The 24945-nt window shown below is 52.7% G+C and overlaps 1 protein-coding gene across 1 annotated transcript in view; it reads right to left on the bottom strand.

Moving 5' to 3' along the window:
* LOC133355944 (cysteine-rich secretory protein LCCL domain-containing 1-like) overlaps nucleotides 1–24466 on the bottom strand; it is a 31688-nt gene extending 7222 nt beyond the window's left edge. The window contains 17 exon segments of the mRNA XM_061573389.1: nucleotides 1846–1921; nucleotides 3421–3493; nucleotides 5967–6010; nucleotides 7347–7477; nucleotides 8213–8279; nucleotides 8396–8456; nucleotides 9784–9987; nucleotides 13510–13610; nucleotides 16212–16327; nucleotides 16637–16769; nucleotides 17818–17936; nucleotides 21457–21465; nucleotides 23671–23706; nucleotides 23708–23917; nucleotides 24232–24272; nucleotides 24275–24389; nucleotides 24392–24466. Of these exon segments, the coding sequence (XP_061429373.1) occupies nucleotides 1846–1921; nucleotides 3421–3493; nucleotides 5967–6010; nucleotides 7347–7477; nucleotides 8213–8279; nucleotides 8396–8456; nucleotides 9784–9987; nucleotides 13510–13610; nucleotides 16212–16327; nucleotides 16637–16769; nucleotides 17818–17936; nucleotides 21457–21465; nucleotides 23671–23706; nucleotides 23708–23917; nucleotides 24232–24272; nucleotides 24275–24389; nucleotides 24392–24466 (1611 nt within the window).
* Nucleotides 24467–24945: the final 479 nt, after the last annotated feature.

Below are 24945 nucleotides of genomic sequence, written 5' to 3' on the forward strand. Positions count from 1 at the left end.
CATACTAACCAGCACGCTCACTACCATACTCATCAACACACTCACTACCATACTCACCATCACACTCACTACCATACTCACCATCACACTCACTACCATACTCACCAACACACTCACTACCATACTCATCAACACACTCACTACCATACTCATCATCACACTCACTACCATACTCACCAACACGCTGACTACCATACTCATCATCACACTCACTACCATACTCACCAACACGCTGACTACCATACTCATCATCACACTCACTACCATATTCATCATCACACTCACTACCATACTCATCATCACACTCACTACCATACTCACCAGCACACTCACTACCATACTCCTCATCACACTCACTACCATACTCATCATCACACTCACTACCATACTCACCAACACGCTGACTACCATACTCATCATCACACTCACTACCATACTCACCAACACGCTGACTACCATACTCACCATCACATTCACTACCATACTCATCATCACACTCACTACCATACTCATCAACACACTCACTACCATACTCACCAACACACTCACTACCATACTCATCATCACACTCACTACCATACTCACCAACACGCTGACTACCATACTCATCATCACACTCACTACCATACTCACCAACACGCTGACTACCATACTCACCATCACATTCACTACCATACTCATCATCACACTCACTACCATACTCACCATCACACTCACTACCATACTCACCAACACACTCACTACCATACTCACCAACACACTCACTACCATACTCACCAACACGCTGACTACCATACTCACCATCACACTCACTACCATACTCACCATCACACTCACTACCATACTCACCATCACACTCACTACCATACTCACCAACACACTCACTACCATACTCATCATCACACTCACTACCATACTCACCAACACGCTGACTACCATACTCACCAACACACTCACTACCATACTCACCAACACACTCACTACCATACTCACCAACACACTCACTACCATACTCACCAACACACTCACTACCATATGTGTAGTGTAGTAGAACGACACTACTGTATTGGCCCGATTGGGGGGCTATAGGTAGGTGTCACGGGAGTCGTGTCGGGCCGTGACACTCTGCGTGAACCCAACAGGACACGTGACCGGATAAAGGGGGGCCAGGGGTCCCAGGGGGGTCACGTGGTTGGGGGTTCGGGCCTTCCGGAAGGATCGGGAAGGGGGACGTGGCCACGCCGGAGTGGTTATCAGCGGTGTGTGGACGGAGAGCGGGGCCTGTTCTGGGCTGTTCTTCTGGGTCAACTCTGGGATGAAGCTCTCCGCTCTCCGCTAGTGGACCAGGCAGCGTGTTGGGCTGTCCTGGCCCAGTGAAGTAGTATCCTCGCGTGTGAGCTAAGTTAGTGAAGGTGGCTATCACCTTAAGTCGTTGTGTTAAGCGTTCATTGTTATGTTATCTAATAAATAGTGTTGCCTCCCAAGTTCCAGTGTGCGCTTGAATTTAACCCACTACAATACCAACACACTCACTATCGTACTCGCCAACACGCTCGCTACGACACTCACCGATTCAAATAACCGTCATTGGTGTTAGCAATCGAACTCCGGTTGCTGGGTTCTTAGCGCAGCACGCTAACCCCTAGGTCGACTCAGCCTAAAATGAGTACCTGGTGCGGTGTGTAGTAAATTAGGCCACTGGGGAGACAAAAGCGGCCGGGCGTGGTGCTGGCGACCCATCCCCCCGTGTGGAGTGCCGGCCTTCATAGGTGCTACTCACTAACAGCACTTGCCCCAACAGCCTGGCGAGGCTACACGGGGGATCTTTGTCTTTGCGTCACTCACGTCAGAGTAGATCGTTGAGCCAATGACGCGCGCTTGATGAGGGTTGTGCTGCATGCAGTGAGCGGGGCAGTGAACCCTGGGGGGCGGGGGGGGTATGGGGGGGGGGACAGACACAGGGGTGAGGTGGAGTGAGGTGGGGTGGGGTGAGGTGTGGTGAGGTGGGGTGAGGTGGGGTGAGGTGGGGTGAGGTGGGGTGAGGGAGCCAGGACTCCTCACCATGCTCACTCCAAACCTCGCTACTCATCCCAAAACCCCGACGACTCCCAAATCCGCACCTGAACAACAATCACCTAAACCAAACTTACCTGGTGGACTCACACTCACCCAGACCCAGTACTCACTCACCTGGACTCACGCTCACCTCACACTCACCTCACACTCACCTCACACTCACCTGGACTCACACTCACCTGGACTCACACTCACCTCATGCTCACCTGGACTCACACTCACCTCACACTCACCTGGACTCACACTCACCTGGACTCACTCACCTCACACTCACCTGGACTCACACTCACCTGGACTCACCTCACACTCACCTCACACTGACCTCACACTCACACTCACCTGGACTCACACCCACCTCACACCCACCTCACACTCACCTGGACTCACACTCACCTCACACTCACGCTCACCTGGACTCACACTCACCTGGACTCACACTCACCTCACGCTCACCTGGACTCACACTCACCTCATGCTCACCTGGACTCACACTTACCTGGACTCACCTCACACTCACCTCACACCTCACGTTCACCTGGACTCACACTCACCTCACGCTCACCTGGACTCACACTCACCTCACACTCACCTGGACTCACACTCACCTCACACTCACCTGGACTCACACTCACCTCACGCTCACCTGGACTCACACTCACCTCACGCTCACCTGGACTCACACTCACCTCACACTCACCTGGACTCACACTCACCTCACACTCACCTGGACTCACACTCACCTCACGCTCACCTGGACTCACACTCACCTCACGCTCACCTGGACTCACACTCACCTCACACTCACCTGGACTCACACTCACCTGGACTCACCTCACACTCACCTCACACCTCACGTTCACCTGGACTCACACTCACCTGGACTCACACTCACCTGGACTCACACTCACCTCACACTCACCTGGACTCACACTCACCTGGACTCACCTCACACTCACCTCACACCTCACGTTCACCTGGACTCACACTCACCTGGGCTCACACTCACCTGGACTCACCTCACACTCACCTCACACCTCACGCTCACCTGGACTCACACTCACCTCACACTCACCTGGACTCACACTCACCTCACACTCACCTGGACTCACACTCACCTCACACTCACCTGGACTCACCTCACACTCACCTCACACCTCACGCTCACCTGGACTCACACTCACCTCACACTCACCTGGACTCACACTCACCTCACACTCACCTGGACTCACACTCACCTCACACTCACCTGGACTCACCTCACACTCACCTCACACCTCACGCTCACCTGGACTCACACTCACCTCACACTCACCTGGACTCACACTCACCTGGACTCACACTCACCTGGGGCAATGCGTCGCTGGTTTCCTGTACGGACACAGTTGGCCCACGGTGGTGACACAGTCCAGGGCCTTCACTGTGGGGGGGGGGGGGGCAGCGGGGGGGGGCAGCGGGGGGGGGGCACTCGTCTCCATTAGGGGATGGGGGGGAGGGCGGGAGAGAGCGGCGGGCCCCCCGTTCTTGAGCGGTGAGGGTGAGCGGTGAGCGTGAGCGGTGAGGGTGAGCGGTGAGGGTGAGCGGTGAGGGTCGAGCGGTGAGGGTGAGCGGTGAGGGTGAGCGGTGAGGGTGAGCGGTGAGGGTGAGCGGTGAGGGTGAGTGGTGAGGGTGAGCGGAGCGAGATTAGCGCGGGTGCTTTTGAGGGCGGTCGCCCGGATTTCCAGGAGGCTCATCAGTGGAAGAGCAAGCGGCTTGCCAAGCATCATCATCATCTTCTTCATCATCCCTCCCTCCCTCCCTCCGGGGTAGCATCATCATCATCAGGCACGGGTGGTGGAGCAGTCGAAACTAAGCTGTTAAACTATTCATTTACTACATTTAGATTTAAAGCTTTCGTGACTGCAGGGATTCATATTCTTGGTTCTTTCGGTAAAGTCACGAGAAAATGTTCTTGCTGTGGATTTCACACCTGATGACGATTGCTTGTGTTGCAGTGGAAACGTCGTGAGAATTGTATTGTTTAATATTTTTATTATTTTATTATTTCCCTTCTACGTGACTTTACCGAAAGAACCAAGAATATTTATTTACTAGTTTAATTGCAAGTCACGTGACGGGCTCATAAATATTAAGTTGAATGAAAAAGACCGAAAAATGTAAAGATTGTATCGAATTTATTCCATCGAACATATCTCCATATATATATAAAATTTGGTGTAAATTGATGATCATCTCCCAAAAGTTTTCCTTGACATGAATTTTGTTCTTATTGGATTCTGCATTAATGTGATTTATTTTACTATTTATAAACCGGAAGGACAGGTCGTTGTTCACTAATTTTCGCCAAAAATGTTTTATCGCTTTTGCCGAAATGAATTGCACTCGGTTACAATAACTTACTGGATTCTGAATTTACGTGAACTTGAGAAAAGTTACTTTTTGTTATTGATCGGAAGGAATTTTCACTCCAAGTGCGAGAAAAAGTCATGAAAGTGAAACTGAACTGAGCTCAAATTAAAAGCGGATTCCGCTATTTCATTTCAATTTCTATTCGACGTCCAAAAAAAATTGCTACAAATATTGCCACGCACAAATTAACCGAATAGATTATATACTATCATTATTTTGTAAGGCCGCGCAAAACGAAAAGATAAAATAATAAAACGGGGGCGCACCTATCAAAAGCGGCGGTGTACATTTTTGAGGAATAAATGTATTATTTTTGTAATAACTAATAATTAATTAGTTAAAATTATCATATGATAAACATTTCATGAAAAACTTTACATATTTTTTCATGACAATCCACGTGGCCAGCCAGCGGCGTTACACAGAGCATGCCGAGTGTCAGGCGTGACGCACCGATCACCAAATCTACGTGTAACACATTGTCCTGCGGAGGGAGCTGGTAAGAACGTTGGGTTGCTCGGTCAATGGCCAGGGTCAACGGCGGCGTGGTGTATTCCGCAAATATGCCCGACTGTGAGGGCGGGCACAAGCCGGCGTGAGTAGGTTAAATGTTGAGTTATTTAAGGGCACCACGGGGTGACCAGCCCCTCCCCACCCAGCCCCACCCCTCCCACCCCTCCCCCAGCCCATCCCTCCCCACCCAGCCCCTCCCCACCCTCCCCTCCCCACCCTCCCCTCCCCACCCAGCCCCTCCCCACCCTTCCCACCCAGCCCCTCCCCACCCTCCCCTCTCCACCCAGCCCCACCCCTCCCATTTTTGGATGCACGACAGACGGACAGACTAATCCCCTGTGGGCTGGTGTAACCAGGAGGTTCCTACCAGTATTATTTTACCAGGTAAGGCCCACTGAGCTATATTGCCATTTTTCAGAAGCGACCTGGCTACAGATGATAAGAGCCCAGCGAAGCGGCTCATCATCATCACGTGGACATGTACAGCAGCAGCCAAACACTCGAAACGCGTCACGTCGATTGTAAATGTGGAGGCAAAAAATAAACGAAGGACCCGGAGACAAATCCGCGCGACCACGGGGAGAGAGAGAGACACGCAAACTCCAAATATACAGCAGCAGGGGTCGGGATCGAACCCACGACCTCCTGTATACCAGGCGAGGTAGTTAACATCTCCTAGCTACCGTGATTATGATGAGAGAGAGAGAGACACGCAAACTCCAAATATACAGCAGCAGGCATCAGGGTCGGGATCGCACCCACGACCTCCTGTACACCAGGCGAGGTAGTTAACATCTCCTAGCCAACATGGTGCTCTGTCAGGAGTGGTCAGAGATGGTGAAGGTGGAGAGGCATGCTGAGGGTCAAGGGGTGGTGATGGGTGAGGGATGAGGGGTGGTGAACGTCTGAGGGGTGAGGGACAGCGGGTGGTGAGCGGTAGTGAGTGGTGGTGAGGAGCTGCGCTCACTCACCCGTCACGCGGAACACAGTGAAGGAGTTGGCGGGGCGGTACTTGCTGTGGGACAAACAGAGGCGCAAGTCACCCTCAACCCCTGAGACTCACTCCTGAGCCTCACTCCTGTAGCTCACGCCTGAGACTCACCCCTGAGACTCACCCCTGAGACTCACCCCTGCCACTCACTCCTGCCACTCACTAATGCCATTCACTCCTGCTACTCACTCCTGCCACTCACTAATGCCACTCACTCCTGCCACTCACTCATGCCACTCACCCCTGCCACTCACTCATACCACTCACTCATACCACTCACTCCTGCCACTCACTCCTGTCACTCACTAATGCCACTCACTCCTGCTACTCACTCCTGCCACTCACTAATGCCACTCACTCCTGCCACTCACTCATGCCACTCACCCCTGCCACTCACTCATACCACTCACTCATACCACTCACTCATGCCACTCACTCATGCCACTCACTCCTGCCACTCACTCATGCCACTCACTCATACCACTCACTCATACCACTCACTCATACCACTCACTCATACCACTCACTCATACCACTCACTCATACCACTCACTCATACCACTCACTCATACCACTCACTCCTGCCACTCACTCCTGCCACTCACTAATGCCACTCACTCCTGCCACTCACTCATGCCACTCACCCCTGCCACTCACTCATACCACTCACTCATACCACTCACTCATACCACTCACTCATACCACTCACTCCTGCCACTCACTCATACTACTCACTCATACCACTCACTCATGCCACTCACGAATGCCACTCACACCTGAGCCTCCGGCCACTCACTCCTGCTACTCACTCCTGCCACTCACTCCTGCCACTCACCCCTGCCACTCACTCCTGCCACTCACTCATGCCACTCACTCATGCCACTCACGAATGCCACTCACACCTGAGCCTCCTGCCTCTCACTCCTGCCACTCACTAATGCCACTTACTAATGCCACTCACTCATACCACTTACTAATACCACTCACTCCTGCCACTCACTCCTGCCACTCACTCCTGTCACTCACTCATGCCACTCGTTCCTGCCACTCACTCATACCACTCACTCATGCCACTCACTCATGCCACTCACGAATGCCGCTCACTCATACCACTCACTCATGCCACTCACTCCTGAGCCTCACTCCTGCCACTCACGAATGCCACTCACGAATACCACTTACTCATACTACTCACTCATGCCACTCACTAATGCCACTCACGAATACCACTCACTCATGCCACTCACACCTGAGCCTCCTGCCACTCACGCCTGCGACGCACACCTAATACTCAACCCCGTGACTCACACCTGAGCCTCACTCTCGCCACTCATTCCCGCAACCCAGTCGTGTGAGTCACCTGATGGAGGTGATGCCCTCGCGGGTCGACTTCACAAAGAACGGGATGCGTCCGTTGCGCGTCACGTCCACCCAGCCGCCCTCGTTGTCCACAATCCCATAATGCATTGCGGCGCGGCATACGCTCGATTGCTGCGGGACCACGTGACCCAACACGCGGCCGTCACGTCAGTCACGTCATCAGCATGCCACTGGTCACGAAAGTCATACGACCGCTACGCAGCATGCCGTGTTGTAGTGCACTGTACCACGTCATTGTACAATACATTGTATGATGTCGTTCTACCACATTGTAATGCACTGTACCATTTCGTTTTAAGGAGTGTGCATCGCAAGGGATGGCATCTCGAGGAGCATCGGTCCACCGATAATATAATAACGTCATGGGACCTCCCTTGCCAGTATCAAAATATGAGAATATGTTTCACCCTTTCTGGCAATAAAACGGTTGTGTTAAGATGTTAAAACAACAAACTGAAACCTTTTGCAAGAAATCATGTCTGCATTAACCACATGTACCTGTGGTGAACATACAAAAAAGACATGCTCTGGTAGTATGTGATGCATTGTCTTTGAAACTGATTGGTCCACACCAGAGACAGCTTTCTTTAGAGCCTAGTCTCAAACAGTGTTAGACCAGAGGACGCCAAAAGGCGACCAGCACAAAGACAATGCCACTATCTTATGGCGGCTCGTTCGAAAGTACGGATGTTCATAAGTCGGACGTTCGTATCTCAGGGACCGCCTGGACATTGTACCACGTCCATCATACCACATTGTAACATATTGTACCACGTCATTGTACCGCGTTGTATAATGCATTGTAGCGTGTGACACGTGACTAGCACGTGCCATTATGCCTCGTACCATGTCATAGTAAAGGGTGCCGATCACCTTGCCACTGCTGTAGAAACAGCCCGCAGGGCACTCGTACCTGCACACAGGTGAGGGGGGGGTCACGTGACGCAGATGTAGGGGGGGGGGTGACGTAACAAATGTGTGTGGGGTCACGTGACGCAGGCGAGTGGGGTGATGTGACAATGCGCTCACCTGTTGCACGGCGTGCCCTTACAGCGATCGCGCAGCTTGGTGTCGCACGTGACCTTCTGAGCTGCACGGCAAGAGGGCGACACAGGGTGATGGACATCAACATCACCACATCATCGCCACGCCATCAATACGTCCGCACCACCACCGTTCCGGCGACATCATCACCGCTACCGTTCTGTCATCGTCACCACAACACCACCATGCCATCACCACCACCTTGGTATCATCGCCACAACATTACCACCACGATGCTATCATCAGCACCACCATCCCACCACGACCAACACATGGTCATGACTGCAGTTGCCCCACGGTTGTATGGATGGTACGATGTGCGTGCGTTTGTGTGTGGGCAGTGGTCGTGTAGTGGTTAGCGCGCTGTGCTCGAACCCGGTGACCCGAGTTCGATTCGCGCTCACGGCCAAAACCAATGACGAATGTCTGAAATGGTCACGAGCCTCCCTTACATCAACTCAGCCTCAAATGAGTATATGAACCTTATGGCGGGACCCTCGGGGTCCCGAATAAATGGAAGTCAATATCGTAATTAATTTATTTCTTTTTGGCGACTGCGCACATAAACGCCAAGACACACCTGGCGCGGATCATTCTGTTGTCGTGTCGTCCAGCGAGCTCGAATGCGCAGAAGAAACAAAACTTTTAAACTTTTGATTAGCGCATCGTGTAGAGCTCATCGAGAGGAATTCGCCTTCAACAGACATAAAATGACGTCGCAACGCAGTTTATGCGAGAGCCGGGGGCTTATGGGACCCCAGGGTTCGGCCATAATGTTCATTATGGTGTGGTGCGTAAACATCACCACTAGGGAGACAAAGGCAGTTGGGCGTGGTGCTGGCCACCAACCCCGTCGTGCGCAGTGCCCGACCTTCACAGGTACTCGCTAACAGCACTTGCCCCAACAGTCCGTTGAGGCTACACGGGTATGGTGGGGGGGGGAGACATTTGTCTTTGTGTTCGGAAACGTCTGACCTGCCCCTATTGGAGACATCTCATATCTGCATTTCCCATAAATATGCTAAATTCCTCTTGATATGCAAATTATTTTGTCAAGGAGCTCTTCCCCCCTCCATCCCTGCTTAAATAGTCGCTCCAAGCCTGGGGTGTGTCATTCAGACTCTGTCTTCTCGACAGACCTGTTCTCCACCTGAGGACGGCTGCTTGCGTTGTGGCCGAAACGTCGTGAGAATTATTTTATTATGTTTGATTTTTATCATTTTATTATTTCCATTCTACGTGACTTTACCGAAAGAACCAAGAAGAAGCTTCACAGCTCTTCGGATTCCTCCAGCGTCAAATAAATATTCTGACGATGTGGGTGCGTGCGTGTGCGCGCGTGCCGCGGAGAGGCGAGGGAAGAGGGCGCCTACTCATTTCCTCTACGCTTATTACTTCGCGAATGTCAAATTCTCTCGCGTCCGGTGGGGCCACGGGGGGTGACGCGGTGGTCGTGGTGCGAGCGGGCCGGGTCGGCTCCACCTCGTTCGGGCCCTCCTCTTCCTCGGTCTCCTCGTCCTCCTCCTCCACCTTGGTGCCCGTGTCGGGCCCGGGCAGAGGCCGCTCGCCGCTCCCTCCTGCAGAGAGAGAGGGGGGGGGGGACACTGGAGGACGACACTGGGGGCAGTCTCAGGGGCTATGGAAAGTGTCGGGCCTAGTGTTAGTGTGAGGCTTAGTGTTAGTGTGAGGCCTAGTGTTAGTGTGAGGCCTAGTGTTAGTGTGAGGCCTAGTGTTAGTGTGAGGCCTAGTGTTGGTGTGAGGCCTAGTGTTAGTGTGAGGCCTAGTGTTGGTGTGAGGCCTAGTGTTAGTGTGAGGCCTAGTGTTGGTGTGAGGCCTAGTGTTAGTGTGAGGCCTAGTGTTAGTGTCAAGGCAAGTGTTAGTGTGAGGCCTATGGTTAGTGTGAGGCCTAGTGTTAGTGTGAGGCCTAGTGTTAGTGTGAGGCCTAGTGTTAGTGTGAGGGCTAGTGTTAGTGTGAGGCCTAGTGTTATTGTCAGGCCTAGTGTTAGTGTCAGCGCTAGTGTTAGTGTGAGGCCTATCGTTAGTGTCAGGGCTAGTGTTAGTGTGAGGCCTAGTGTTAGTGTGAGGCCTAGTGTTAGTGTGAGGCCTAGTGTTAGTGTGAGGCCTAGTGTTAGTGTGAGGCCTAGTGTTGGTGTGAGGCCTAGTGTTAGTGTGAGGCCTAGTGTTAGTGTGAGGCCTAGTGTTAGTGTGAGGGCTAGTGTTAGTGTGAGGCCTAGTGTTATTGTCAGGCCTAGTGTTAGTGTCAGCGCTAGTGTTAGTGTGAGGCCTATCGTTAGTGTGAGGCCTAGTGTTAGTGTCAGGGCTAGTGTTAGTGTGAGGCCTAGTGTTAGTGTCAGGGCTAGTGTTAGTGTGAGGCCTTGTGTTAGTGTGAGGCCTTGTGTTAGTGTGAGGCCTAGTGTTAGTGTCAGAGCTAGTGTTAGTGTGAGGCCTAGTGTTAGTGTGAGGCCTAGTGTTAGTGTGAGGCCTAGTGTTAGTGTGAGGCCTAGTGCTAGTGTCAGGCCTAGTGTTAGTGTGAGGCCTAGTGTTAGTGTGAGGGCTAGTGTTAGTGTGAGGCCTAGTGTTAGTGTCAGGCCTAGTGTTAGTGTGAGGCCTAGTGCTAGTGTCAGGCCTAGTGTTAGTGTGAGGCCTAGTGTTAGTTTCAGGGCCTAGTGTTAGTATGAGGCCTAGTGTTAGTGTGAGGCCTTGTGTTAGTGTGAGGCCTTGTGTTAGTGTGAGGCCTAGTGTTAGTGTGAGGCCTAGTGTTAGTGTGAGGCCTAGTGTTAGTTTCAGGGCCTAGTGTTAGTGTGAGGCCTAGTGTTAGTGTGAGGCCTAGTGTTAGTGTGAGGCCTTGTGTTAGTGTGAGGCCTAGTGTTAGTGTCAGGCCTAGTGTTAGTGTCAGGGCTAGTGTTAGTGTGAGGCCTAGTGTTAGTGTGAGGCCTAGTGTTAGTGTCAGGCCTAGTGTTAGTGTAAGGCCTAGTGTTAGTGTGAGGTCTAGTGTTAGTGTGAGGCCTAGTGTTAGTGTGAGGCCTAGTGTTAGTGTGAGGCCTAGTGTTAGTGTGAGGCCTAGTGTTAGTGTGAGGTCTAGTGTTAGTGTGAGGCCTAGTGTTAGTGTGAGGCCTAGTGTTAGTGTGAGGCCTAGTGTTAGTGTCAGGGCTAGTGTTAGTGTGAGGGCTAGTGTTAGTGTGAGGCCTAGTGTTAGTGTCAGGCCTAGTGTTAGTGTCAGGGCTAGTGTTAGTGTGAGGCCTAGTGTTAGTGTCAGGCCTAGTGTTAGTGTCAGGGCTAGTGTTAGTGTGAGGGCTAGTGTTAGTGTGAGGGCTAGTGTTAGTGTGAGGCCTAGTGTTAGTGTCAGGCCTAGTGTTAGTGTGAGGCCTAGTGCTAGTGTCAGGCCTAGTGTTAGTGTGAGGCCTAGTGTTAGTTTCAGGGCCTAGTGTTAGTATGAGGCCTAGTGTTAGTGTGAGGCCTTGTGTTAGTGTGAGGCCTTGTGTTAGTGTGAGGCCTAGTGTTAGTGTGAGGCCTAGTGTTAGTGTGAGGCCTAGTGTTAGTTTCAGGGCCTAGTGTTAGTGTGAGGCCTAGTGTTAGTGTGAGGCCTAGTGTTAGTGTGAGGCCTTGTGTTAGTGTGAGGCCTAGTGTTAGTGTCAGGCCTAGTGTTAGTGTCAGGGCTAGTGTTAGTGTGAGGCCTAGTGTTAGTGTGAGGCCTAGTGTTAGTGTCAGGCCTAGTGTTAGTGTAAGGCCTAGTGTTAGTGTGAGGTCTAGTGTTAGTGTGAGGCCTAGTGTTAGTGTGAGGCCTAGTGTTAGTGTGAGGCCTAGTGTTAGTGTGAGGCCTAGTGTTAGTGTGAGGTCTAGTGTTAGTGTGAGGCCTAGTGTTAGTGTGAGGCCTAGTGTTAGTGTGAGGCCTAGTGTTAGTGTCAGGGCTAGTGTTAGTGTGAGGGCTAGTGTTAGTGTGAGGCCTAGTGTTAGTGTCAGGCCTAGTGTTAGTGTCAGGGCTAGTGTTAGTGTGAGGCCTAGTGTTAGTGTCAGGCCTAGTGTTAGTGTCAGGGCTAGTGTTAGTGTGAGGGCTAGTGTTAGTGTGAGGCCTAGTGTTAGTGTCAGGCCTAGTGTTAGTGTCAGGGCTAGTGTTAGTGTGAGGCCTTGTGTTAGTGTGAGGCCTAGTGTTAGTGTGAGGCCTAGTGCTAGTGTCAGACCTAGTGTTAGTGTGAGGCCTAGTGTTAGTGTGAGGCCTAGTGTTAGTGTCAAGCCTAGTGTTAGTGTCAGGCCTAGTGTTAGTGTCAGACCTAGTGTTAGTGTCAGACCTAGTGTTAGTGTGAGGCCTAGTGTTAGTGTCAGGCCTAGTGTTAGTGTCAGGCCTAGTGTTAGTAGGAGGCCTAGTGTTAGTGTCAGGGCTAGTGTTAGTGTCAGGGCTAGTGTTAGTGTGAGACCTAGTGTTAGTGTCAGGCCTAGTGTTAGTGTCAGGCCTAGTGTTAGTGTCAGGCCTAGTGTTAGTAGGAGGCCTAGTGTTAGTGTCAGGGCTAGTGTTAGTGTCAGGGCTAGTGTTAGTGTCAGACCTAGTGTTAGTGTGAGGCCTAGTGTTAGTGTGAGGCCTTGTGTTAGTGTGAGGCCTAGTGTTAGTGTCAGAGCTAGTGTTAGTGTGAGGCCTAGTGTTAGTGTCAGAGCTAGTGTTAGTGTGAGGCCTAGTGTTAGTGTAAGGGCTAGTGTTAGTGTCAGGCCCAGTATTAGTGTGAAGCCTAGTGTTAGTGTCAGGGCTAGTGTTAGTGTGAGGCCTAGTGTTAGTGTGAGGCCTAGTGTTAGTGTGAGGCCTAGTGTTAGTGTCAGAGCTAGTGTTAGTGTCAGACCCAGTGTTAGTGGCAGGCCTAGTGTTAGTGTGAGGCCTATTGTTAGTGTCAGACCTAGTGTTAGTGTGAGGCCTAGTGTTAGTGTGAGGCCTAGTGTTAATTTGAGGGCTAGTGTTAGTGTGAGGTCTAGTGTTAGTGTCAGGGCCAGTGTTAGTGTGAGGCCTAGTGTTAGTGTCAGGCCTAGTGTTAGTGTCAGGGATAATGTTAGTATCAGGGATAGTGCTAGTGTGAGGCCTAGTGGTAGTGTCAGGGTTGGTGCTGCTGCTGCCGCACCCCAGAAGCACATGTTGTCCCGGCAGCCCCCTCCGTAGCTGGGGGGGCACTCCGAGCACGGCCGCCCCACCTTGTAGGGGGCCGACCCCCACCAGTTTGCCCCTGGAACACACAATGAGTGGGGGTTGGAGGCGCCACAGTGGAGAGATGTTAACTACCTTGCCTGGTATACAGGAGGTCGTGGGTTCGATCCCGACCCTGACGCCTGCTGTCTACTTGGAGTTTGTATGTCTCTCTCTCTCCCCGTGGACGCGTGGATTTTTTTTACGGGTATTCCAGTTATTCCTTCCACGTTAAGAAACATTCATTTACAGTATTTGGCTGCTACGCATTTCCACGCGATAAGCCAATAAATTGGGCTATCATTTGTGGCCAATTCGCTTCTGAAAAAGAGCAATATAACTCAGTGAACCTTACTTGGTAAATAAGTAAAATAAGTTGTAAATAAGTAAAATAAGTTATTGATAGGGCTGGATGGCTTAGAGATCAGGGATCATGTTGCTGAGATCCAGAGTTCCAATCCCTGACCAATCGGGGATCTCAATTGTAGTGAGTTGATGGTCTCAGCCTGATCACCCGTGACTTACACAGAGACTTGCATAGAGACCCATCGACTCGCACAGCAAACCTACTGACTTACATAGAGACCCATCGACATCCGCTTACAATGGTGTCCAGGCTGAGACCATCAACTCACCGGCCTTGAGAACTCGGGTTTAACCACACATGGCTGAACACTGCCACTGTGAACCCATACAAATGTAGTGGGGTATTGTTAGCGTTACACGCGGTTACCACTACTCACCTGGTGTAGCATCAGCCATTGGTCAACAGGGGGCAACGGCGAGTACGGCCTGTATCAAGTAACGCCGTTAGGCCAGGGAACCCAGAGGGCCGTTGGGAATCGGAGGTATACGCAATATAGTAGTAGGTTTTTACCCTTTAAACTGGTATAAAACTGACACCTTTATACAAGGCATCATGTTTGCAATAACCGCAACACAAGCAGTCAAAATGCAAACAAAAAGAAACAACTCTGATAATGGTAATGATGTGCATAGTGTAAATGCTTACCCCGAGCTCTCAATACTCTGATAGTGCACTGTTTTTGAGTTGTACGCCTTTTGGCGTCATCTGGTCCAACACCAATGGAGACTAGGCTCTAAGAAAAGCTGTCTCGGGTGTGGACCAATCAACTTCAAGGACAGTGCATATCATTACCATTATCAGAGTTTTTTCTTTTGATTGCATTTTGACTGCTTGTGTTGCGGTTATTGCAAACATGATGCCTTGTATAAAGATGTCAGTTTTGTACCAGTTTAAAGGATAAAAACCTACTACTATATTTTGCCACTGGTAAAGGAGGTCTCATAGTATATACGCAAGAGTCCAGGTCCCTCCAGAAGGTTCTAGAGAGTAGGCGTGGCCAGGGGCAGAGTGACACTGGGAGCTGTATATAAGGCGGACCCCCCTGAACGGGTTTGCCAGTAGTCGTCAAGCTGAAGACCCAAAAAGCCAGCCTAGCAAAAGACCCTGGGAACACCCGGACCCGCCGTCCTTCTCAGGGCCGGGACTGAGAGGGCCAGTGGTCAGACCCTGGGAACCCCCGACCAGACGTCCTTCTCAGGGCCGGGACTGAGTGAGCCAGTGGTCGGACCCTGGGAACCCCCGACCAGACGTCCTTCTCAGGGCTGGAACTGAGTGGGCCAGAGGACCTTGGCTGGGTCAGGTTAGCTAGTCCCCTAGCCGGAGGGCTGATATATAGAGGAAGTGGTCCCAGTGAGTAGGACACGCTCGCCCGGAGGCTATACCTCCCCAGGGTATCGGGTGGAAGGGTCGATACCCCCTTTGTGCTCGGGACCTCGTGTTATAGTTGTTACTGTTAAATAAACGTGTTGCCTCGAGAAGAAGACTCTGTCTCCATCATTACCACTGCACAAATATACAGCCACACTCGGAGCTTGAACCCAGGATCTCAGCAGTGCCGGCTCTTCCTTTTGTAAAGACAACCGACACACGTTCTTGCTTTACTAGGAGCCTTTGTTGCAGACACGAACACTATTCTTTAGGCCCAAACTTTGTCTTCTTTCCAACCGTCTCTTCCCCTTGTTCTATCCCCTTTTAAATCCCTCGAAGTCCCCTTTCTCGAAGGTTCGCTCCCCCCCCCCCCCCCCCATTTCCCTCAGCCAATCCCCGTCCTCCTTCTCCAATGGTTGTCAACCGTCTTCCCCGTCAATGAACCCACAGGGCTTAAAACCCCAGGATATAATCGGTGCTGGCCAGTGCCAGATTATCCTAGTAGCAAAAGTAGCTACAAATGCTACAGACCCCGCGCTTTCAAGGGCCCCACGCTAAATGCTTTCAAGCTATCAATTCCGGTGCAGTGCTTCTGCACTTGCTCTATTACTATAGTACTATACCGCCTTCAACTTTTATGAACGACTGGGTGTTTAAGGTTAGCGATTTCTTGTATTATCCGGCTGTATAGTAAATAAAAAAATAAAAATTACTATGCAAGTTAAAAATGTATGTTTCAATATGTACGTGTATTTTCGTTATTTAGGACCCCTTTATAACATATGCTACAGGCCCCCACACTGGCTTAACTAGTGCTGGCTCGGTGTCTCCGACACGGCCATGGTGAACCCGCGGAGCGAGAGAGCGAGACACTGGGGGGCTCGAACCGGGACGCCTCTACTCACTTGGGGGCGTAGTTGCAGACGAGGTAGACGGCACGGGCCCACACCTGGCCCCACACGTTCATGTTGTAGCACAGGTTGATGGCGCAGCCGATCCGACTGGAGGTGGCCCACACGAGCTGTGGGGCAGGGGCAGGGATGAGGGGCAGGCATGAGAGCAAGGTCAGGGGCAGGCACGGAGGTGAGGCACGAGCAGAGCTAGAGGTTGAGTGGTTAGGGTTCGAGACAGGGACGGCGTTAGAGACAGGTGAGTGCACGTGGTGAGTGCATGTAGTGAGTGCACGTGGTGTGTGTCTCACCTGCGTGTAGTGAGTGCGCGTGGTGAGTGCACGTGGTTAGTTTCACGTGGTGAGTGCACGTGGTGAGTGTCACGTGGTGAGTGCACGTGGTGAGTGTCACGTGGTGAGTGCACGTGGTGAGTGGCTCACCTGCGTGTAGTGGGTGCACACGGGCCCTGTGCAGCGGAAGGGGCACCAGGGATTGCACTCGTGCGGGTACGGGAAGCTGTAGTCCCGCACCTCGTCGTACCACGCCTGCACATGGAACGTGGGGGGGCGAAACCTATGGGGGGGGGGCGTGGGGAAGAGGAGGGGGGCACGGGGGGTGCAGGGGGGCATGGGGGGGGGAGCAGGGGGGGTTAGCCTTGATAGGAGCCCCCTCCCACCCTTAAATTTGGCTCCAACCAGAGGTCACATTTATAGGTAAGATACTCCTCCAACACTTACCTGTCCCTCTGCATTAAGAAAAATATATAGAAAAAATATGTCTTTAGACCTCCCATCAGCCGCACCAGTTAAATGGAACCGGTGTTGGCCACCGCTCCACGTGGATCGATATCTGCAGCTGCCAACAGGCAACGCGAGAGCAGTAGACTGGATGTAGTGTGTCCAACGTGTGCGGAAACGTCTCCTCCGAGTCGCCAATCCGGACAGAGGGCAATGAAATGTCCCAGTCATGCCGGTAACTTGTTAGGAAACCACCGGGGGGCTATGCACTTTTTGTCTTTAGTTCGTTGTCTTCCCCCCCCGCCCATCCGCGCCGCACCTCCGATTCACCACAGTTGGCTACGCACGGTACGAAAGAAGCTCAACGCAACGCACAACCCTCAGGTGACATCTCAGCCGCAATGTCCACGTGGCGCCACGAGGGAGCGGTAGAATTCGCTAACCGCGTGGGGGATGCGCTCACCTCAGTGCCCTCACCCCACTCACCACCCCCCTCACCTGCCCCAGTGCCCCCACCCCCCCTCACCTCAGTGCCCCCACCCCCCTCACCTGCCCCTGTACCCTCACCCCCCTCACCTGCCCCAGGACCCTCACCCCACTCACCACCCCGCTCACCTGCCCAGTGCCCTCACCCCACTCACCTCAGTGCCCGCACCCCACTCACCTGCCCCTGTACCCTCACCCCACTCACCACCCCCGTCACCTGCCCCTGTACCCTCACCCCACTCACCACCCCACTCACCACCCCACTCACCTGCCCCTGTACCCTCACCCCCCTCACCACCCCACTCACCACCCCACTCACCTGCCCCTGTACCCTCACCCCACTCACCACCCCACTCACCTGCCCCTCACCCCGCTCACCTGCCCCTCACCCCACTCACCTGCCCCAGTGCGCCCCCAGGTTCTGGCCGATGCGGCTGAGCTCCCCGGCGGGGCCGTGCTCCCACAGACACGTCTCGGCCCAGTGCTCGGCAGAACGTTCCAGCTCCGAGTCCCACACCTACACCACACACACATCACACGTGCATCACACACACACGCGTCACATCACACACACACATCACACACACACATCACACACACACATCACACACACACGCATCACACGTGCATCACACGCATCACATCACACACGCATCACATCACACACACACACACGCGTCACACGCATTACACGCATCACATCAAACACACAAGTGCATCACACACACAGGCATCACATCACACACGCGTCACATCACACACACACGCATCACACCACACACACATCACACGTGCATCACACACACAGGCATCACATCACACACGCATCACATCACACACACGCGCGCATCACACGCATCACACCACACACACATGCATCACATCATACCCACACACACCACACACACACACGCGCATCACATCAGAAACACACGCATCACACACATCACACCACACACATCACATCACACACATCACACCACACACATCACATCACACACGCGCATCACATCACACACACACGCATCACATCACACACACACACCTCACACACCACACACACCACGTCACAGGACAGACCCAGGTGCCACAGGTCGAGTGACTGAGATGACTGAGATGACTGGCCATTGCACCACCTGTGCTCCTTCCTGTGCCAAATTGCTGCGTTTTAGACACCCGGCGCTCCGCTCGTTGTTGTGAGCGTTGCTCCTCTGCCCTCCGTTGTTGCTGGAGGGCGACTTCCTCCAACTGCCCAGCAGCGTCATTCACGAGCCTCCTCCACAGAGGCCGATCTTGACACCGCTAGTACCAGTCATTGACAAGTCCACTCAGCTCCACATCCTCCTGTACCACATCACTCCATCTCTTATCTAGCCTGTTGAGCCCCCTCTATCCGGCCGAACAAAAGCTGTTTAGGCATGCGGTGGCTGGGCATGCGGGCTCCATGACCCAGCCAACGCAGCCTTGGCTGCCGGAGGAGTTCATTGATGGGACTTTGTCCAGATCTTTCAAGGCTCTGTGAGCTCCTCACACAATCCAGGCTGATTATACCCAAGAAAGATTTTACTTTAGAATGTACAACTCCTCCTCCCCCACCACCACCAACAACAAAGATAAAGATCCCCCGTATAGCCTTAACAGAATGTTGGGGCAAGTGCTATTAGCGAGCACCTATGAAGCCCGACACGGCACACGAGGGGGTGGGTGGCCAACACCACGCCCGGCCGCCTTTATCTCCCTAGTATCGATGTTTCACCGCACCAGGTACTCATTTGAGGCTGAGTCAACCTAGGGAAGGCCCAAGACCGTTTCAGATAATCGTCACCGGTGTTGGCCGTGAGCGGGAATCGAACCCGGGTCGCCGGGTTCGTAGCGCAGCGCGCTAACCACTACACCACCCGCTTCCCACTACGCACACCCATCAAGGAGGCTGTTGTAGGAGGGGAAAGGGGGGTGGGTCAATCAATGAAGGTCAGGTCAAGGTCAAACCTCCACCCCCCCCCCCCTCATTCTATTTTATTTGACCAGGCGATATCATCTCAAACGACAGCTCAACCAAGTGGCTCATTTATCATCGCGTGGAAATGTGTAGCATATTCTTAGGTTTTTTCGGTAAAGTCACGTAGGTAAAAAAATCTAGCTGTGACGGTTCCACCTGATGACGGAGACTTGTGTTGCCTCCGAAACGTCGTGATTTTTTTTATTTCTATTATTACTTTTATTAATTTTATTTTTTTTACCTACGTGACTTTATCGAAAAAACCTAAGATTATGAATCCTTGCAGTCACGAAAGCTTCAAATCTAGAAATATATAGCAGCCAAATACAGTAACTCTAAACGCCTGTGGTGTCGATTCTAAAGGCGGAGGTGGGGCGGGAAATCGGAGGACCCGTTGAAAAATCCACGCGACCACGGTGAGAGAGAGAAACACCGCAAACCCCAAATATACAGCAGCAGGCGTCAGGGTCGGGATCGAACCCACGACCTCCTGCACACCAGGCGAGGTAGTTAACATCTCACCACGGAGAGAGAGAGACACGCAAACTCCAAATACACTGCAGGCGTCAGGGTCTGGATCGAACCCACGACCTCCTGCACACCAGGCGAGGTAGTAAACATCTCACCACGGAGAGAGAGAGACACGCAAACTCCAAGTATACAGCAGGCGTCAGGGTCTGGATCGAACCCACGACCTCCTGCACACCAGGCGAGGTAGTTAACATCTCCTAGCCACCGCGATGATGATGAGGGAGAGAGAGAGACACGCAAACTCCAAATATGCAGCAGCAGGCGTCAGAGTCTGGATCGAACCCACGACCTCCTGCATACCAGGCGAGGTAGTTAACATCTCCTAGCCACCGCGATGATGATGAGAGAGAAACGCAAACTCCAAATATACAGCAGCAGGCGTCAGGGTCAGGATCGAACCCACGACGTCCTGTACACCAGGCGAGGTAGTTAACATCTCCTAGCCACCGTGATGATGATGATGAGAGAGAGAGACACGCAAACTCCAACTACACAGCAGGCGTCAGGGTCGGGATCGAACCCACGACCTCCTGTATACCAGACGAGGTAGTTAACATCTCCTAGCCACCGCGATGATGATGAGAGAGACACGCAAACTCCAAATATACAGCAGCAGGCGTCAGGGTCGGGATCAAACCCACGACCTCCTGTATACCAGGCGAGGTAGTTAACATCTCCTAGCCACCGCGATGATGATGAGAGAGAGAGACACGCAAACTCCAAACATACAACAGCAGGCGTCAGGGTCGGGATCGAACCCACGACCTCCTGTATACCAGGCGAGGCAGCTAACATCTCCTAGCCACCGTGATGATGATGATGAGAGAGAGAGACACGCAAACTCCAACTACACAGCAGGCGTCAGGGTCGGGATCGAACCCACGACCTCCTGTATACCAGACGAGGTAGTTAACATCTCCTAGCCACCGCGATGATGATGAGAGAGACACGCAAACTCCAAATATACAGCAGCAGGCGTCAGGGTCGGGATCAAACCCACGACCTCCTGTATACCAGGCGAGGTAGTTAACATCTCCTAGCCACCGCGATGATGATGAGAGAGAGAGACACGCAAACTCCAAATATACAGCAACAGGCGTCAGGGTCGGGATCAAACCCACGACCTCCTGTACACCAGGCGAGGTAGTTAACATCTCCTAGCCACCGTGATGATGATGATGAGAGAGAGAGACACGCAAACTCCAACTACACAGCAGGCGTCAGGGTCGGGATCGAACCCACGACCTCCTGTATACCAGACGAGGTAGTTAACATCTCCTAGCCACCGCGATGATGATGAGAGAGACACGCAAACTCCAAATATACAGCAGCAGGCGTCAGGGTCGGGATCAAACCCACGACCTCCTGTATACCAGGCGAGGTAGTTAACATCTCCTAGCCACCGCGATGATGATGAGAGAGAGAGACACGCAAACTCCAAATATACAGCAACAGGCGTCAGGGTCGGGATCAAACCCACGACCTCCTGTATACCAGGCGAGGCAGCTAACATCTCCTAGCCACCGTGATGATGATGAGAGAGAGAGACACGTAAACTCCAAATCTACAACAAGCGTCAGGGTCTGGATCGAACCCACGACCTCCTGTATACCAGGCGAGGTAGTTAACATCTCCTAGCCACCGCGATGATGATGAGAGATAGAGACACGCAAACTCCAAATCTACAGCAGGCGTCAGGGTCTGGATCGAACCCACGACCTCCTGCATACCAGGCGAGATCGTTAACATCTCCTAGCCACCGCGATGATGATGAGAGAGACACGCAAACTCCAAATACACAGCAGCAGGCGTCAGGGTCGGGATCAAACCCACGACCTCCTGTATACCAGGCGAGGCAGTTAACATCTCCTAGCCGCCGTGATGATGATGAGAAAGAGAGACACGCAAACTCCAAATACACAGCAGCAGGCGTCAGGGTCGGGATCGAACCCACGACCTCCTGTACACCAGGCGAGGTAGTTAACATCTCACCACGGAGAGAGAGAGAGACACGCAAACTCCAAATATATAGGAGGCATCAGGGTCGGGATCGAACCCACGACCTCCTGTACACCAGGCGAGGTAGTTAACATCTCCTAGCCACCGTGATGATGATGAGAGAGCGAGAGACACGCAAACTCCAAATATACAGCAGCAAGCGTCAGGGTCGGGATCGAACCCACGACCTCCTGTATACCAGGCGAGGTAGTTAACATCTCACCACGGAGAGAGAGAGACACGCAAACTCCAAATACACAGCAATTGTCAGGGTCGGGATCGAACCCACGACCTCCTGTACACCAGGCGAGGTAGTTAACATCTCCTAGCCACCGTGATGATGATGAGAGAGCGAGAGACACGCAAACTCCAAATATACAGCAGCAAGCGTCAGGGTCGGGATCGAACCCACGACCTCCTGTATACCAGGCGAGGTAGTTAACATCTCACCACAATGAGAAAGAAACACCGCAAACTCCAAATACACAGCAATTGTCAGGGTCGGGATCGAACCCACGACCTCCTGTACACCAGGCGAGGTAGTTAACATCTCCTAGCCACCGTGATGATGATGAAAGAGCGAGAGACACGCAAACTCCAAATATACAGCAGCAAGCGTCAGGGTCGGGATCGAACCCACGACCTCCTGTATACCAGGCGAGGTAGTTAACATCTCACCACAATGAGAGAGAAACACCGCAAACTCCAATACACAGCAATTGTCAGGGTCGGGATCGAACCCACGACCTCCTGTATACCAGGCGAGGTAGTTAACATCTCACCACAATGAGAGAGAAACACCGCAAACTCCAATACACAGCAATTGTCAGGGTCGGGATCGAACCCACGACCTCCTGTAGACCTGGCGAGGCAGTAAACATCTCCTAGCCACCGTGATGATGATGAGAGAGACACGCAAACTCCAAATATACAGCAGCAAGCGTCAGGGTCGGGATCGAACCCACGACCTCCTGTAGACCTGGCGAAGCAGTAAACATCTCCTAGCCACCGTGATGATGATGAGAGAGACACGCAAACTCCAAATATACAGCAGCAAGCGTCAGGGTCGGGATCGAACCCACGACCTCCTGTAGACCTGGCGAGGCAGTAAACATCTCCTAGCCACCGTGATGATGATGAGAGAGACACGCAAACTCCAAATATACAGCAGCAAGCGTCAGGGTCGGGATCGAACCCACGACCTCCTGTAGACCTGGCGAGGCAGTAAACATCTCCTAGCCACCGTGATGATGATGAGAGAGACACGCAAACTCCAAATATACCGCAGCAAGCGTCAGGGTCGGGATCGAACCCACGACCTCCTGTAGACCTGGCGAGGCAGTAAACATCTCCTAGCCACCGTGATGATGATGAGAGAGACACGCAAACTCCAAATATACAGCAGCAAGCGTCAGGGTCGGGATCGAACCCACGACCTCCTGTAGACCTGGCGAGGCAGTAAACATCTCCTAGCCACCGTGATGATGATGAGAGAGACACGCAAACTCCAAATATACAGCAGCAAGCGTCAGGGTCGGGATCGAACCCACGACCTCCTGTAGACCTGGCGAGGCAGTAAACATCTCCTAGCCACCGTGATGATGATGAGAGAGAACACGCAAACTCCAAATATACAGCAGCAAGCGTCAGGGTCGGGATCGAACCCACGACCTCCTGTAGACCTGGCGAGGCAGTAAACATCTGCTGGCCACTCACAAGGTACCATGTTCGAGGCCGATGGGGACACCTGGCCCCGCAGTGTTGTTGTGGAGGTCCAGGATGACGGCCTTGTCGCTTTCTGAGATGGCTCTGCGCAGCCTCCTCGTGCTGCTGGCGCTGTAGTTGCCACTGTTGTAGTTGTTGCTGCTGTAGTTGTTGCTGTTGTAGTTGACACTGTTGTAGTTGTTGCTGCTGTAGTTGACATTGTTGTAGTTGTTGCTGCTGTAGTTGACACTGTTGTAGTTGCTACGCTGTAGTTGTTGCTGTTGTAGTTGCCACTGCTGTAGTTATTGCTGCTGTAGTTGCCACTGCTGTAGTTGCTACTGTTGTAGTTGTTGCTGCTGTAGTTGCCACTGTTGTAGTTGTTGCTGCTGTAGTTGTTGCTGCTGTAGTTGACGTTGTTGTAGTTGTTGCTGCTGTAGTTGCTGCTGCTGCTGGAGTTGTTATCGCTCTTGTTGCTGTTGCGCTTGCTGCTGCTGTAGTTGTTGCTGCTGTTGTTGCTGTTGTTGTGCTGATGTGTTGTTGTGCTGCTGTAGTTTCTGCTGTGTTGTGTTGCTGCTGGTGCTGCTGTGTTGCTGCTGCTGCTCCCCTGAGCATCCGCGCCGGTCGGGTCATCAAGATCTCCCACTCGGGCGAGATGGAAGCCAAGGAGGAGGAGGAGGACGATGATGAGGATGAGGAGGATGCGGCGAGGGTGATGAGGGCAGCTAGGGGCAGCCGACCATGGTAGGGCTCACGGCGCTCGGAGCTACCCGAGGACTCAAGGAGGTCAGCGGAGACGGGTTCACGATGGAGGCCATGCGGACTGCCAGTAGTGCCTGCGCGCGTGTGTGGGGGGGGGGGGGGTAACATGGGGGGGGGGGTAAGATGAAGAGGAGAGGTAAGACGAGGGTGAGAAAGTAATCATTCATGATGAGTGGTGGGTGGTTTTTTTTTTCCATAGAGCACCCTCTATGCGGGGACTGGGAGCGGCGCACCACGTGACCGGCGTCTCATCTCGAACATTCCACATTCCGAGGGCACCCCCAGTGGCAGCTAAACCTTCAAGCACATCGCGCTTGGGTCAGGGAGTGGGGGTAGGGGGGGGTTAGCAACGCTGGATGCAACCATTCCCACCCTCCCGCCCACAATTCCCCCCACCACTCATCCCCCTCCTCACCACTGACCGCCTCCCTCACCCCCCCCCCCATCCTCTCCTTTTCTCTGGCGATTCTAAACTAAACAACTTTTATTTTATTGTACCAGGTAGGGGCCCCACTGAGCTATGTAGCTCTTTTTC

Source organism: Lethenteron reissneri, chromosome 52 (genome assembly GCF_015708825.2).
Source record: "Lethenteron reissneri isolate LAM-NWPU_2019-01 chromosome 52, ASM1570882v1, whole genome shotgun sequence".
NCBI classification, from domain to species: domain Eukaryota; kingdom Metazoa; phylum Chordata; class Hyperoartia; order Petromyzontiformes; family Petromyzontidae; genus Lethenteron; species Lethenteron reissneri.